The 15,618-nt window shown below is 35.6% G+C and overlaps 1 protein-coding gene and 2 long non-coding RNA genes across 3 annotated transcripts; 2 read left to right on the top strand and 1 right to left on the bottom strand.

Annotated features, from left to right (window-relative positions):
* Window positions 1–188: 188 nt before the first annotated feature.
* On the top strand, window positions 189–6,274 carry LOC124637261. The gene is made up of 2 exons (XR_006985212.1): window positions 189–319; window positions 6,027–6,274. It is a non-coding gene; the product is annotated as an uncharacterized LOC124637261 (long non-coding RNA).
* On the bottom strand, window positions 4,532–14,101 carry LOC124637259 (E3 ubiquitin-protein ligase RNF25). The gene is made up of 7 exons (XM_047173591.1): window positions 13,969–14,101; window positions 13,591–13,897; window positions 11,588–11,806; window positions 10,431–10,547; window positions 9,874–9,996; window positions 9,334–9,488; window positions 4,532–8,906 (listed from the first exon to the last, which is right to left on the bottom strand). Exons 1-7 carry the CDS (start codon window positions 13,989–13,991, stop codon window positions 8,852–8,854), a joined length of 999 nt encoding a protein of 332 aa, XP_047029547.1. The 5' UTR covers window positions 13,992–14,101; the 3' UTR covers window positions 4,532–8,851.
* On the top strand, window positions 8,826–11,857 carry LOC124637260. Its single transcript, XR_006985211.1, has 3 exons — window positions 8,826–8,909; window positions 9,894–10,564; window positions 11,649–11,857. It is a non-coding gene; the product is annotated as an uncharacterized LOC124637260 (long non-coding RNA).
* Window positions 14,102–15,618: the final 1,517 nt, after the last annotated feature.

Here is a 15,618-nt window from a genome sequence, read left to right as displayed (position 1 = left end):
TAATGTGTTAACACAACTTAATACTCAAGTTGATTCAATTCCGTCGCATTATGAACAAAAGCGGCATACTAGCTTTTATTTAGATCTGATTAACACTTCAATACTTAAGAAATCTCAGTAGGAAACTATATTTCTTGCAAATAAACTTCTAAGTAATAAATTGAGTTGAGTTTAGTCCTATAAGCTACTTAAATGCACATTTGCAAGCGATAAATGCTGCATTGACATTAAACATGTGTTAGGCGCTCTGTAATGCACTTTTAACATGACGTTATTCAAGCTTCCTTACTGTGTGACCTCAATGACTTTAAAGACAGATGTAAGTAGCCATGTTCATGCATTAATCCGACTTAAGTTAATTAAGTACTTCAGTAATAATTAATGTACCTATGTACATAAAATGAAAAAGCTTCAAGTTATTAAAGTTCTTATTTTTTCAGTGGAAAACGTTAAAAGATTGGGATAGAGTCTAGTCTATATGAAGATGGGACGGACAGGCTTCTTTTATCCAAGTTTCTTTGGAACACAGGGTTTGTATTACTCTAAAACTTCGACTTATATCCGACCTGCTTGGACTCACTCCCCCCTCACGTAACTACCTTATCTTTTCGCGCTACGTGTTCATATTTATCGACTTTTTGTTGTTTTTCTTAGTAGAAAATATGGGTGGACGTCGATAACAAAGGATATATGAAAATACTAGTGCCAGATACAAGCATAGATTACCTACTAATTACTTAGATTGTTACTTGTAAGGTCTCTCTTCTATTCTGCCGGGGCTGCGGGATTGTTCGAAAGAGTTACCCCGACCGGATGGTGGGTTTTAGTCAGTAAGAGTCATAAAGTAAAAGAGTCCACACACTTAGTCTCTCTCTTCTTCTACATATCTAGAGAGAATATTAACGTTGAACTATCGTACTTAGATAAATATAATTAGGCCAAAAACCAAAAAAACTAACTACTTTAAACCAAAAAACTCCTATTTGTGCCATCTACACAGATATGACCAAAGCCTTTGATTACGTAAAGCACAGCATCCTATTAGACAAACTTCATAGCTATGGCATAAGAGGTAACATTTTGAAACTCCTTGAATCCTATCTCTCCAATAGATTTCAATGTACAGAGATTGTAAGAATATGTAATAAAACAAAATTTGAAAAGCGTTTCTTATCTCATTTTAGATTGATAAAATTTGGTGTCCCACAGGGTAGCGTCCTTGGACCACTACTTTTTCTAATCTACATAAATGATTTGCCAAAAGTTACTCAACATCAAATGGTGATGTTTGCAGACGATAGCACTGCCATAGTGAAATGTATGGATCGCAATATTGACATGTATCAAAACGATATCAATAATACACTATCGGACATAATTGATTGGCTTAATAAAAATAATTTATAGTTCGGCCATTCAGAGAATGCGTTCCTGACACGTCGCGATTGAACTGACGACGTAACTTTGCAATGGCGTTGCAGTTACGATAAAAATATTTTTGCTGGTTGTTTACCGTTTTAACAATGAGGGTTTTCTAAAATGGCGTCCACCAGGTGGCGCACTGAGTCGTCAGGTCCAGGTAACTGTCAAAGTGCTTATCTTTACTATGAATAGTGAACGATTTTAGTGGTTTTTTTATTTTATAATTAAAGCACTGCATTATTGTTTTACTATTGAGGTTGAGTAAATAAAAAAAACTAAATCATATTGTGTTAACAAATTTTTCAACTACCAGTGACTTTTGCACCCTCTCTCTTAGCTCAATTTTTAGTTCGGAAACCTTATTCTGACCGTAGTCCATAATAAAATCAATAACACTTCCAATATAACAGAATTTCAATAAACAATAAGTTCGGCACCTACAATTCCATACTATTTGACAGCTGTTTGGACCAGACGCATACGTGGCGCCACCCGGTGGCAGAAAAAATTTCAAAAACCCTCATTGAGGAGCATTAAAACAACATTATTATATCAATAATCAATGAATGTAGTTACGTCGTCAGTTCAATCGCGACGTGTCAGGAACGCATTCTCTGAATGGCCGAACTATAGTAATAAACTTAAAGAAAACCAAAGCAATGCAATTTCACCAAAGGACTGAAATTCCAAAAGTTAATATAAGACATAGTGACTGTGACATTGAACAAGTAAAGTTTTTAGGTCTATTCCTTGACAACCAACTTAACTGGAAGGCCCACATAGAGGACCTAAGTAAGAAAATAAATAAATCAGCACACGCACTTTTCCAAATTGCTAGAAAAATAAATATAGATGCGCTTCTAGTAGCATATCACGGCCTAGTAGCCTCAGTTTTGCGATATGGAATTATTTTTTGGGGCAACTCTATCGACAAGGATATCATTTTTAAGGCACAAAAAAGATGCATAAGAGCAATGTGTGGGCTTAAATCTGATGACAGCTGTGTACCATTCTTTAAGTCGCTGAAGATACTTACCTTACCTTCATTATATATTTTTGAAATTATAAGTGTTTTTGTCAAAACAAACATGGCGCTATTCGAAAAAGTGTCAACGTTGCGAGATGTTGCTATTCGTAGCCAATATGCAAACTCACTAAGAAACCAGTGTTGTAGGACTGCCTTATATAGTTAGTAAGAGCGTGTTGGGCATGGCACCACGCATTTACAATAAATTGCCAGATGTGATAAGACAATTAAATGTAACACAATTTAAAAATAAATTAAAATCTTTATTAATTGAAAAATGTTATTATAAGATTGATGAATTTCTAAGTGATAACTTACTGTAAACCGATTTATTTTTACTTTATTAGATAATTGTATTTTTGTTTTCTTTCTTATGTAATTTAGTATTTTACTAATTTTAACATAAAATACTAATTATTTTTAATTTTTTGACATACAAATAATATTTTTTGCATACCTCTTGCACGATAAGTTTTTTTTGCATGCAACCACTATATTTGTACGCTTCCGAGCATAACATAGCGACCTTCTACTTTAATTTAAGAACTGTATTATCTACCTATGTTAAACAAATAAACGATGATTATGATTATGATTTAGGCAAAAGATGAAATGAATAGTGTGGCAACGAGAGCTACGAGTCTAAGGCCTCGGCCTAAGCCCGCTCCCGCGCCGCTATTCGAGGGCCGGTCCATATGAATATACGCGTAAGATCCTGCCGCTCCCGCGCCGCCACCGCTGCCGCCCCGCTGCCCGCAAAATTCGAGGCCGAGGCCTAAAACGCCTCCCTATGTTAGATAAGCAGAGTAAGCAGATAAGTAATCTCTACCTTCTGTACCTCTGTCTTCCGCAATTTAAGCTACTGATTCAGACCGATCTTTACCTACATATCGACAGTTTAATCTGCCTTTACACAGCCTCCCTCACATTATAATTACATTACTCATCATTCAAGAAATCGTTCGCCTTCACATGTTTTCACCATAAGTGCGCACGCGCCGCCACTGACTCATAAGGACGTACGACTCATTTAAATATGCCTTACCAAAGATGAGCTGAGTGGGCATACCAGATTCATATTTAAAGTAACTTATTGCCCATAAGTCGATTACCTAGTCGAGTTTATATTAGTGCTTTATCGAATTGGAGGCATTTCGAAATGTATGTCTGGTTTGTCTTGAGGTTACAGTGAAACTTTTAACATTTAGGCACAGATTTATATGGTACATCCTTATTGTACGCAGACACTATGAATGGACCTATTGTTTGTATTTCTATTTGTTGAGTGCACAAAATTTTGTTTGCAAATTCACTTGCTCACCGCGACAGGACTTCATTTGTCTAAATCTATACATTATACAACAATGAGAATCGGACCTAACTCACAATCTATGTACATTCAAAGCGTCATCCTCTTGCCCTTATCCAAGCATTTCTGCACGAAAATGTATCATGTCCAATAGTGCATAATTCATAGACATCAGACTTAGAAACATGCACAAGGTCATATTTTACTGTTTTTCATTAGCTTAGCATATTTTACAGTTTTTCATTAGGCATATCTGAGACTCTAGGTAGGTACCCGAGACACTTTTTAACATTTCCCGTGTAAATCATTCATTCTCTATGCCACGGAGGTACCATAAACACAACTAGGTAGGTATCTACCCTCATTCCATAAGCGTGTAGGTCAGACATGCAAATAGCTACTTCTATCGGAAGCAAATCAAGGTTTTATCCGTATCGGGTACAGTTCACGCTTTCAAACGAATAAAATGTTGAGCTAAAAAACACGGATGTATCTTGGCTTGTTGATGTACCTACAGCCATTATACTACATTGTATGGTACCCAAAACTGGATAAATATTGTATATTTCGTCATCATAATCATAGGAAAAGTTAGAATTTCTGCGATAATAAGAGGGTTTGCGAGGAATTTCCAAGCGTACCTACAGAGTTGTCGCGTACCTATTGTCGGGTTTTCCGAACGGAAAAACTGCCGGTGTGAAAGGGATTTTAGAGTAGTAATTTAAATTGTGTATACGAAGTAAAAGTAATAAGGGGTAAATAAAACGCGAATATCTTTGGTAAGTTTTTATTAGGTAATTACTACACATAAATTACATATAGATAAAAATTACGATTACAAAACTGACAAGTACCGAATCATGTCGATCGTCAAAGATGTAAATTCATCGACCGATACCAACTGCTTCTCACTCAGGGTTGCCAGTCTCCAAAAAGCCAGATATATTATTTATAAAAAGCCTGAAAAAGCGCCAACAATTTTAAGTCCCAACTATGTTACCTGTTTAACTTTTAGGGCTAATCCCGGTAAATTTTTACCAAGATTAGATTAATTTACGAGTCAATTTTATTGTTTTTGCAAATCTAATGTACCTGACAACCCTGATAATCCCAAATCCTTAAATCTATTTGGCTAATAAGCGCCATAAAAAGCCAGAATTATGCTATGCATGCACTAACACTATTCCAATATAAGCGAATAGAATAAATAACCAATATTGTAACGTTTTTTTTTTCGAAATATTCACAACGAAACATAAAGTTAGGCAGAATAAGTACGTTCCCTCTTCCCAAATCTACTCCGCTCCAAAAATAGCTAAAAGAGTTATTTCTAAATAATCTCATGTTATATACAGAAACATTTTTGGAATGTAAAATATGTAAAAAGTAACAAATTATATAAAATAAATTGAATATTTAAAATTAATCTAAGTGAATGGCAAGTTTTAATTAAAGTAAAATTAAAGTAGAAACTATATAGTAATTAGGTACTATAGAGTACTGCCTCTGTAACGGCATGTTCATAACAGAAATTGTATGTGGACTGAAACTGTCTAATATTTAGTTATTAATTTTTTACCTAACACTAAAACTTGACTCTTTCGTTTGATACTGGCCTACCGATGATGTCTCGATGATATTTAACCGTTACGTTAATTTGATACTCCACATACGTTATCCATTACGACAATAAGCCAGTACATAAAATTTAAGTAGCTGCCGAAAATATGTTTAATTTATCTGTTTCTGTTACAATATTACTAAAGTTTTTGTTCTTTACATATTTATGTTGACTGTCCGGAATATCAATGTTTATTAGAATCTGGTTATGGCATGTATTGCAATATATATGTATAATACAGATCTATGTATTTAAGAAAAAATCTTAAGAGATTACAACACAACCTTCATAAGGAAATGTAATTCATAAATTATCAGTAGGTCTAACCTAAATCTAAAATCATACGCCACTTCTTTCGCTGCCCTTTCATCCGCTCAGTACAATATCATGTCCAAATAAATAAAATTAAAATAACAATTAATTTATCTCATACAAAATATTTGTAATCATAAATATAAAAACTTATTTGTACATAAAATAATTTTAACGATAAAATTATATATCTAAACAATAGGGAATGCTCCCGTGATACGAAAATAAAAAGAACACGTTTTTGTCATGACATGAAAATCTTATTCATTCTAAGACAGGTAAGCTTAATGTTATTTCTTATTTTAACGACATATTATTCGGTCAATTTATTGCAGTTACCAGAGACACGGTATGGTGAGAATATCAAGCTGATGGGACCTTTATTACCTCTTTTGAGCTCCGAACTTCGAGGTGGAATGTCTATGGTTTAGTATGGATGGATCTTTGCCGAAGTGATCGAAAATGGCGCCCCAACATGTTATTCTTGCTGCTAACTTGGTTGGAAGGTGGTACAAGTTTTCTGTTTGGACTATCTTTGGTATCTTGTAGCTTATTATTTGATGAATAACTTTGGATATTTTAAGTGCTGTTTTTTTCGTCGAGATGTTTTGACGACTATTCTTAGTACTCACGTTTACAATGTCTCTCGTTTGATCATTTATAATTTGAAAAGGTGTTAAGATCTAACTAATCGCACGGTTCGAAGTGTGTCCTATGGAGAAGAACCGGCAAGAAACTCCATGGCTTGTACGTATAGAACAGTGTTCTACTAAATGTAGTTGTAACATCTCTGTGATGGATCTAGAATTTTCTAGAACTTACAATGTGTATCTAACTTGTATACAGAACTGGTTCACGAGATATCAGTTATGTTTCAATTGATTGTTGTTCTTATAAATCCCTGAAGCCCAGACTCCACCAAAGCGGAGAAGTTTTTAAACAACCAATAGAATTGCTCCGCTAAGGTGTACCACTGAGTGGGCGGAGACGAGAAGTTTCAATAACGACGTTCTATTGGTTGTTTAAGTTCTCCTGTCAGCTTTAGCGAAGTTTGAGTCTAGGGGGGCACAAATAGAGTTTTTACTATACTCTATGTGGTTTTATGATGTTTAGTAGGTAAAACAAGACACGGGTTTATATCTGCAGATGTTAAAGTTTCTATTGCCTAAGTGAGTGATGTTTGAGTCTCACAGATGCCCAATTTTTGTTGTCAAAAAAGCTGTATACAAGTTATGACAGTAGATTAATATGTCAGCAATTCACGCCTGCGCTGTGCTACCATATTGTTTTCTCAAACACTGTTAAATTACAAATAGCATATATCTTATTCTTCATGCAATAAATTAACCGAACAATGTAAACATTTGACACGTAGTTACATTTATGAATTTAATTTATTTATGTGGAATACTAGTTTATGTTGACTAGACTCGTCACAGAAACGTGCCTTAAGCTAAGAGTACATTCAACGACTATTACATGTATTATTATTATTTTGTGCCATCCCATTTTTGGCAACTAGATGTTGGTAGTTGCGTATCAGACGAGCGTTTGGTACACGGTATCCCAAACTTTATTTTTATCAGATATGGTTCCAATGTTCCACATAAAAAGATGTTAGTTTGATACTCTAATAACCATGGTTATTTCTTGTTTCGCTTTATCCAGTAAACCTGATGATATACGGCCGTTATATTCATCGATGGATCGTGAAAATTTCAGATGTTCTATGAAAAAAAAATTGGATATTTCAGTTTTTGAATTTTTCCTTTTTTAATAATCTCGTGTACCAAAAGCTCGTCTGATATTATGGGATTGACGTCCGAGTCGACATCATCTGCAAATTGTTTTGAAATCTGTTGTCGTGTAGAGTATGCCTTACATTGAATCTTGGTTGGTACGCCCTGTTTATCTACACTTTAATTCGAGCGAGTAAATGTGTTAAAAGGGTAAGTCTTTGGTTGGTGAGACATGGTGTTTATTACCCCTTTTCCTTTTCTTATTAAAATACAGACCCAAGTTTTTATATTGGGCTGCGATGCTGGCTATAAAATTTACTCACCTATCAAAGTATAAATCAACTTTCGTCAAGCACGTTGTGCGTTTTATTCCGAATTTTGAATGTCGAACTATTTTGATGATTTACCAATTTGATGATGGAGTTCTATTTAATAATTTTGGCGATCAAAAATTAGCATCTACTGACGATTTTCCATACATAAATGGATAAATTAATAACAAGAACCGATTTAAAGTATTTGGGAGAGGTTGGAAGGTACTTAGAGAATAAATTGAGAGGTATAAGATTCCTTTCAGATCTACTATTTCGTTAGTTTTGTTTCATAAATATTGTGTAAAACTATTAATTTGTAAAGTATTATAATTTTTGAATACTCACAATGGCAGTGGTTTTTTGGTAATTTATTATTCGTTTTTGATTGGATGGATAAGTTAAAATGTGCCTTACAAAATTTCTAGAAGGCCAAATTGGAAAAACCTAAACAGGCCACGTTAGCGCTATAGTCGCTTAGTTGGCACTAATCTGTAACCAGAATCTTTGTGATGAATTTATATCAGTAATTTTTTTTACTTTAACGGAAATAGTTGGCCTGAAAGGGGGCCACAATCACGGATAACATTTCAAATGAACCTTGCAACAAAATGGGCGTAATTTCAGTAGGGATACATAGAGGTCAGTGGTCCAATCGATATGGTATAGAATCACAGGAGAAAGCGCTTCCAGCGCGTTTAAAAATATAACAAAGATGGGGCAACTAGGGTAAATCGTCAGTCTCGAAAGGTGCTGTTCAGTCCGTTTTAGCAAATTAGACCCTGTAATATGACAATAAAATGTATTTTTTTCTACCATGTCAATAAAACCTTTTAAAAAGATTATTACTGACAGAATACAAAAGACGTTAATTTCGAACGCAGTCGGATAAAACGCGTAATTATTTGACGTTAGAGGACGTGTGATGCGATGTATAGTTGACAGTTGACAGCTGTCAGTTTTCAGGGGAAAATACTGAGTGACAGCAGCTGTCAACTGTAGCAAGGAATGTTGAGAGTGTACCGGTGGTCCAAGATTCAATGCGTTGTGTGTGTCGGTGGGTGAGGGACGCAGCTATGCGGCGCGAGGCGTGTCGATGCCCGGGACGGGTCACCGCGCAGCGCCGCGGCCTCGCCGGCCGGGCTTGCCGCGGCGGTTGAAGCCCCTGGTAAACAATTTTACACTCGTATAATGTTACATAGAATGGACATGACCACGTTGGTTGTGGAGATCGCAAGAGACTGCGCCCCCGGATTTCTGGGCTCGATATCTCGAAATTGCTTTGATGATTTTAGGAACTATGATATAGCCGCCCGGCGTCAGAAAATTGCATTGTCAGGCAGTGCTACACCCCTGCCTGGGAAAAAAGCGGTCACGAATGCTTTCAGGAAGCTTTGAGAAAACTCCGCATCAGAAATCAATCAGTTTTAGTTTTATTGATTGACAAAGAACCAGCCCCATTATTCTAAAGTTAGGTAAATCTCACGAAGATTTACATATCGACTAACATATCGTCTCACAAGGATATCATTTACACGTTTCTGTATCCACTAGGTATGGTGTTTTTAATATTAATATTATTATCACAGTACCTGTAGGGTCCGCGGTAAGCCTGGCGACCAGCAGGGGATCCGGGAGCAGAGTTGTCATTCGAAGAGTTGCCATCGCCGTTCTGACGGTTGTTGTTAATAATCGCGTTGTTGCCCTTGTCGGCATCTTGCGATCCGCCATGAGATCCGGTGTTATCCTGTTTACACGATGCAGATGTATTAAAATCGCTATACCATTCATTATTAGAATCTCCTCTAGGTAGGTAAATATTACCTTTACAGGTAGGACAAGGTTTTTATAACATAAGCTGAACGTTTTAGGGAAATAACTAAGTATGTTTTGTCTGACACGCTTTCACGCTCAAGCTACTGGACTAATTTAAATTATATTTTATTTGAAATTAAATTATTTGCTGAAGCTGTTTAGATTCAGGGTGTGGACCCCTGTCTAGTCAGTCTAGTAAGATATTAATTCCTTTCAACCCGATTGCAGGAAACGGATCTCCCGGGACATGGATGAAACCGCGGGGAACATAGTACATAATATTGAGCAGTATAGTAGGTAAAATAAAATACAAGTACATTATTCTCATTATCCTCAGGTGTTGTGATGGTCAGCGGCGGTGGTCCGGAGTCGCCGTAGCCAATGATGCCTCCTTTGGATAGCTGGTACGCCATTAGAGCGGCCATTTTAGCTTGCAGCTCCTTTAACATAAGCGGTGCTGAGTTTAATTTTTTCCCTTCCAAATAACATAGTGTTGAAAAAAATATTACGGAGAAAATTTTTAGAAAATCACATGAGTATTTAACACTATTTCTCATTTTGTCTATAGTACAATGCTAAAGTGCATTTGTGCAAAATAGTACGTAATAAACCAGTAGATTATTCTACCTGGCTATGTCTTCATGTTCTCAAAGTAAAAGTGTTATTATACATATAAACTTTCCTCTTTAATCACTCTACCTATTGAAAAAAACCGCATGAAAATCGGTTGCGTAGTTTTAAAAATTTAAGCGTACAAAGGGACATAGGGACAAAAAAGCGACTTTGTTTTATACTATGTAGTGATATTGTATAACTTGACAAATCGATAAAGCACTAAACTTCTTGCCAAACTTGAAGAAATGTGAATACTTACTTTAATTTCATCGGTCAACATGAACGGTGGAGCGTTGGCAGAAGAAATTGGCGGTGGGGCACCAGCCAAGCTCGACGGCTCGATGGTCAACTGTACGCGGCAAACCGGGCAGATTTCCTATACAAATCAAAATTGTAAGCTTCTTCATATATCTATTTACTAATTATATAGCAGATGATCTGTTGAAACTGCAAGAAGGCTAAAGATAAACCTATTTGGTTAGAGACCTGTTTTTTTATCATAAAGTCCAGACTATGAGAAGAATCTGAGTAAGGATTGAAACACATTCTCTGATAGATTCAAGACTTTCGAAATAATAATTATTTTCAATAGCATGTGCAATTAGTGAACTAGCTTGCATAGCTATAGCTTTGCAGAGTACACCCATAATCACACAAGTAATAAAATAGCTTGAAACGTTTGTGTGCAATTTTATAAATGGCGAACAACTAATTTCTTATTAAAATTTGCCACTGAAAACAGGTATTGAAAAGTGACGTTGAAGAGAAGTCCAAATAAATATTTCCTAACAGCACAGCTAATCAGCTTAGCATATTAACGGTTACGCAATAGCATATTGATGTGGAAAAAGTTGTTAAAAACTAATAACAGCCTTACTTATAAACGTGAATTAAATAATAAGTAATACTTAAAGGCTGTTTAAGAAAATTCTTACTTACCGTTGCTTAAGCATGTCTTAACTAACTAGTTAAAATGTTGCTTAGAAGGTGATTAGAGATTTTTATAAGTAAGGCTCAGATAATAAAGTCGAAGAATATAGAAATTAGCTTTTATAGGTAAGCATTATAGGATTAACCATGATTTATGATTTACACCTCTTACTTATAAAAATCTCTAATCACCTTCTAAGCAACATTTTAACTAATCACTACTTAAAGCCTTAAGTATTGATTAAATATTAGTTAAGACATGCTTAAGTAACGTTTATAAGTAAGAATTTTCTTAAACAGCCCTTAAGTACTACTTATTATTTAATTCACGTTTATAAGTACGGCTGTTATTAATTTTCGCATGCCTACTGAAGGCGAGATATGTTAAGTGACTTTTTTTGTTTTTACCACCTTTTGTGTTAACCATATCTCGGCGAATAAATATTTTCATTTCATTTCAAATAAGAATTTTGTCCAAGAACCTACCTTGAATGGTGCCCTGTTCATTTGCTGCCAAAGAGGTAACTTTTCCATTTCCTCAAAATAGTATTGCCGGCTGCTAAGAAGATGGAGAGCCAAGCAGTGGCTATGGAAATAGTGGTAGCACTCCGTCCTGATGAAAATGTCCCCCTTCGTGAACCCAAAGAGACAGATCATGCATTGACCGCTTGGCAAGTTGCTCTCCGTAAGACATTCACGAATAAGCTGAAAATTGATTGCTTTCTATACTAATATAATAAAGAGGATTTTTTTTTAGTTGTTTCTTTGTACCCCAAAGGAAAATACTGAAGCAATGTGAAAAATTCTTTCATTGCTGGAAAGCTACTCTCTTCCCAAGTAACATAGCCTTTATTATCTCGGTATGGGCGCTAGTTCCCACGGGATGCATGTGAAACTGCAGGAAAACGGCTAGACTTATATAAATTATGTGCGTTAATAGAAAGACAACTGATTAGTTGGATTTGACAAGCTATGACTTTCCCAAGTAAGTACAGTCGGGTTATTTTTAATGTCAAGTTAAAGTAAAATTTTCAGTCTCAAACTTAAACATTTGATAGTTTATAACTTTGTACAATAATGACTGCATTCAACAAATCTTATTTTCAAATTTGTAATGAGCAAATCAACAGATCTGCTGTTTGGCAGTCCAGTTATTAGAAAAAAATTGTATACAAACAATTTTTTGTGGTTTCAGTAATGAGCTTAAAGCATAATTGCTTCCAAATTATGGATTAACACCAAAGAAACATAAACCCAATTAGAATGTGTAATCAAGTAAGCATTTGAATATGTGTGAGAAACGTAGAATAAAATATTTTAAGCATGACGCTTTTCCTAGCCTAACCAAGGGGTATTGGGTTGCCCGGGTAACGGGGTTGAGGAGCTCAGACAGGGCAATCCCTCCTTGTAAAGCACTGGTATCCAACTACATCTGGTTAGACTGGAAGCCGACCCCAACATAGTTGGGAAAAAGGCTCGGAGGATGATGATGAGACCATTTTCCTAGCCTCTTGTGAACATACACCGTAGATAACCAATTTCTTACGAAAAAAAAAACTTGTACCTAAACATTGAAACAGAGAACCTTCTTGTTGCTTCTTGTTAGTTAACAAATACAGTGATATATTAGTAATAAGACAGCCTATTTGCAAAGTGGAGTCAGATTATTTAATTTTTCAGAGTACAAAGTCAGTCTGTCTGTAACATAACATATCTTGGTCAGATTGTATGTGATAGAACTCGAAAAGTGGCCATTTGTAAGAATTTTTGTTTTAATAAAAAAAATCTAAGTCTTGAGATACACTCTGACTAGTTGGAGCTTGCTGTTTCAAAAGTGGTTTCACAGCTAGGCTTATTCGAAAAAAAAAAAAAATAATTTGAGGTTGAATCTAGAACATTACCTGTGACCTAGCTTCAAACCAATCCCTGTCATCAGCCATCTTTCATTTATACTAGTTGAATCAGGGTTACATAAAGATAATATATTCTAGCTAGATTATTTACTCAACAAACATTAAGTCAAAATTATAAAAAAATTGCAACGGGCTAGTTACTAATTGACAAAAAGAAAATTTATACTGCATTCCTTTCAGTATTTCCAGACCTATCTATCAATAAAGTTATTTAGAATAATTTTACATGTTTACTTACACAACGATAGCCCGAATCTTAGTTAACTAAGCAGCCAAAAAGCTGTTATTTTATTTCTAAAATCTGAATGATTCAGTAAGGCATAGAGTAGTTAGTTACTGTAGAGGTTTATATAATAACAATAATTTTATTTAATAATAATCAGATAGAAATTTAAATATTCTTTTGAATAATAGTTTTTTGATATAAAAATTGTTGAGTCCAAGAAATAAGTTTAAAAATTCATGAGGATTTTCATTCAAGTAGAATCCAAGATCCCGGTCCCTTAGCGTACTACGCGCTAAATTAGCACAAGTTCTAGAAATTACATGAAATGTTAAAAAAAAGCTGAAACTTACCTCAATGAGTTCAAAAACAACAGGTTGACCAATACAATCCGCCAGTTTTTCGCGGATTTGTAAATAAATGTTGGCCAAAATTTCATCGTCCAGGCCTCTCGGGTTCCTGAGAGTCACCTCCGGGCTGGTGTCAGGGTAGCCCGGCGTTAGCTTCACAATCAGGGTCGCACATACGTACTGCTGGTCGATATCATCGCCCGTCGATGGGTGAAGGACAGTTTCGATAGTATGCGGCACATCTCCAACTCGCTTTATCACCACATCATCCATCAAAATAGCTTCCAGAGCTTCAATCTCGTCAGTCACTCTGGAAAATGCAAAATATCGATAATTTTGCACAAAAAATGATATTTCCGTTCCGCACAACAAATTACACACCTTTCATCCATGATGGACGACATATTGACTGAAGCGATAAACTATTAGGTCGGCCCGGGAATCAGGGGTGCATTCAGTTCAGGCAGGCGCAGTGCAGCTAATGCAACGAAACAGCTGGGATTTCAGTGGAATTTTTTTTTTTTTTTTTTTTTTTTTTTTTTTAAGTTGGCTAGTCGCTGTATGCGCATTGCCACCGACGAAAACGGGGAAACTTGGTAGGAATGAAATAAAATTTAGGTAACGGAATTTGGATAGGTATTGGATAGGATTATTCGAAAACTACAGGATATTAAACACTTTAAATACGTATGTTATTCAGAGAGATAAAAGCTACTAAATACATATATATATTGGGATCATTAGTTGCTAGCAAGACAGGGATAGAGGTAGGAAAAGGAATCTTATAGGATAAAAGACTTGATAGAAAAGGTTCGTGATCGAGAAGAGGACAGGAAAAAAACATGTGGTTTAAATCGCCAATCTCACCACATTCGCAAAGGGCACTATCAACGATCTGCAGTCGGGCGAGGTGAAGCTTGGAACAATTATGACCTATTCTCATACGAATTAGGCAACTGGTAGCAGCTTTATTAAAATTTAGTTTAGCGAACCACGGTTTTTTTGGAATGCATGATTGGATACGAGCGTAATAGCTACCTTTATTGATACTGCTATTTGCCCATGACTTACTCCAGTCATCCCAAAGAAAATTCTTTGGTAGACTAGCCAAGTCATGAGCAAAATTTATATATGGAAATAAATCACCACATTCTACCGCTTCGCCAGCCAGATGATCAGCTTTCACATTTCCTGTGATGTTGCAATGACCCGGAATCCACACGAAGGAAACTTGAAAACCTAATTGAATACATTGATATAACAGGCTTCTAATGATTAAAATAATCGGAAATACTGGTTTAGATTTAAAAGGATATTTTTTAATTGCTTGCAATGCACTTAATGCGTCAGTAAATATTACTGTCCTACCCAATTTCATTAAGCGGACGTACTCTAAGGCCTTGAGGAGACCAAAGCATTCTCCAGTAAACACTGAAGACTCAGGAGGAAGCTTAACTTTTTGTACTATATTATATTGGGAGTGAAAAACGCCAACTCCGACATTACCAAAAGAAGAGTGTTTAGATGCGTCCGTGTAAATATGATGCCAATTGTCCCAGTGTATGCTCTTTGAAAAGTTGAATAACTCTTTTATACAATTATCATTTTTATTAATGCCTAAATTTAAAATAACATTCGGAGTAAACACTAATGATTCGTAAGAATTGCAAAAAAGAGGAAATGTTATTGATTTATAAGTTGGAGCTTGCAAAGCAAGGTACTTTTTATAGCTAACAACAAGACAGGGAGGTGATTTGTGAGACCAATAGTGAGAAGAGTTGGTTTCCTCTAAAAGAGACTCAAGTTTTGCGCGTAAAGGGTGATTGGAAAATTGTAAGGCACGGAACAAAAACTTGTCAGAAAGATATTGACGTCGAAGGGATAGAGGAGGATCAACCGTTTCGACCTGTAAGGCATTAATTGGGCTTGACTTCATAGCTCCGGTTACAATTCGTAAAGCCTTTGACTGAATAGCGTCCAATCTTTTAAAAGCAGCTAAATTACCAGGTTCTAGTAAGAATGTACCATAGT

The sequence above is a fragment of the Helicoverpa zea genome, chromosome 16 (genome assembly GCF_022581195.2).
Source record: "Helicoverpa zea isolate HzStark_Cry1AcR chromosome 16, ilHelZeax1.1, whole genome shotgun sequence".
Lineage (NCBI taxonomy): Eukaryota > Metazoa > Arthropoda > Insecta > Lepidoptera > Noctuidae > Helicoverpa > Helicoverpa zea.
Note: the sequence above shows the minus strand (reverse complement) of the source record. Positions and strands in the feature narration are given on the sequence as shown.

Coding starts and splice junctions, on each gene's coding strand:
- LOC124637259 (XM_047173591.1), bottom strand. CDS start 13,991: ATGTCGTCCATCATGGATGAAAG. Junction 10,548..11,587: donor TGAACAGGGCACCATTCAAG/GTAGGTTCTTGG, acceptor TGATTTGTATAG/GAAATCTGCCCGGTTTGCCG. Junction 8,907..9,333: donor GCTTACCGCGGACCCTACAG/GTACTGTGATAA, acceptor ATTGTTTACCAG/GGGCTTCAACCGCCGCGGCA.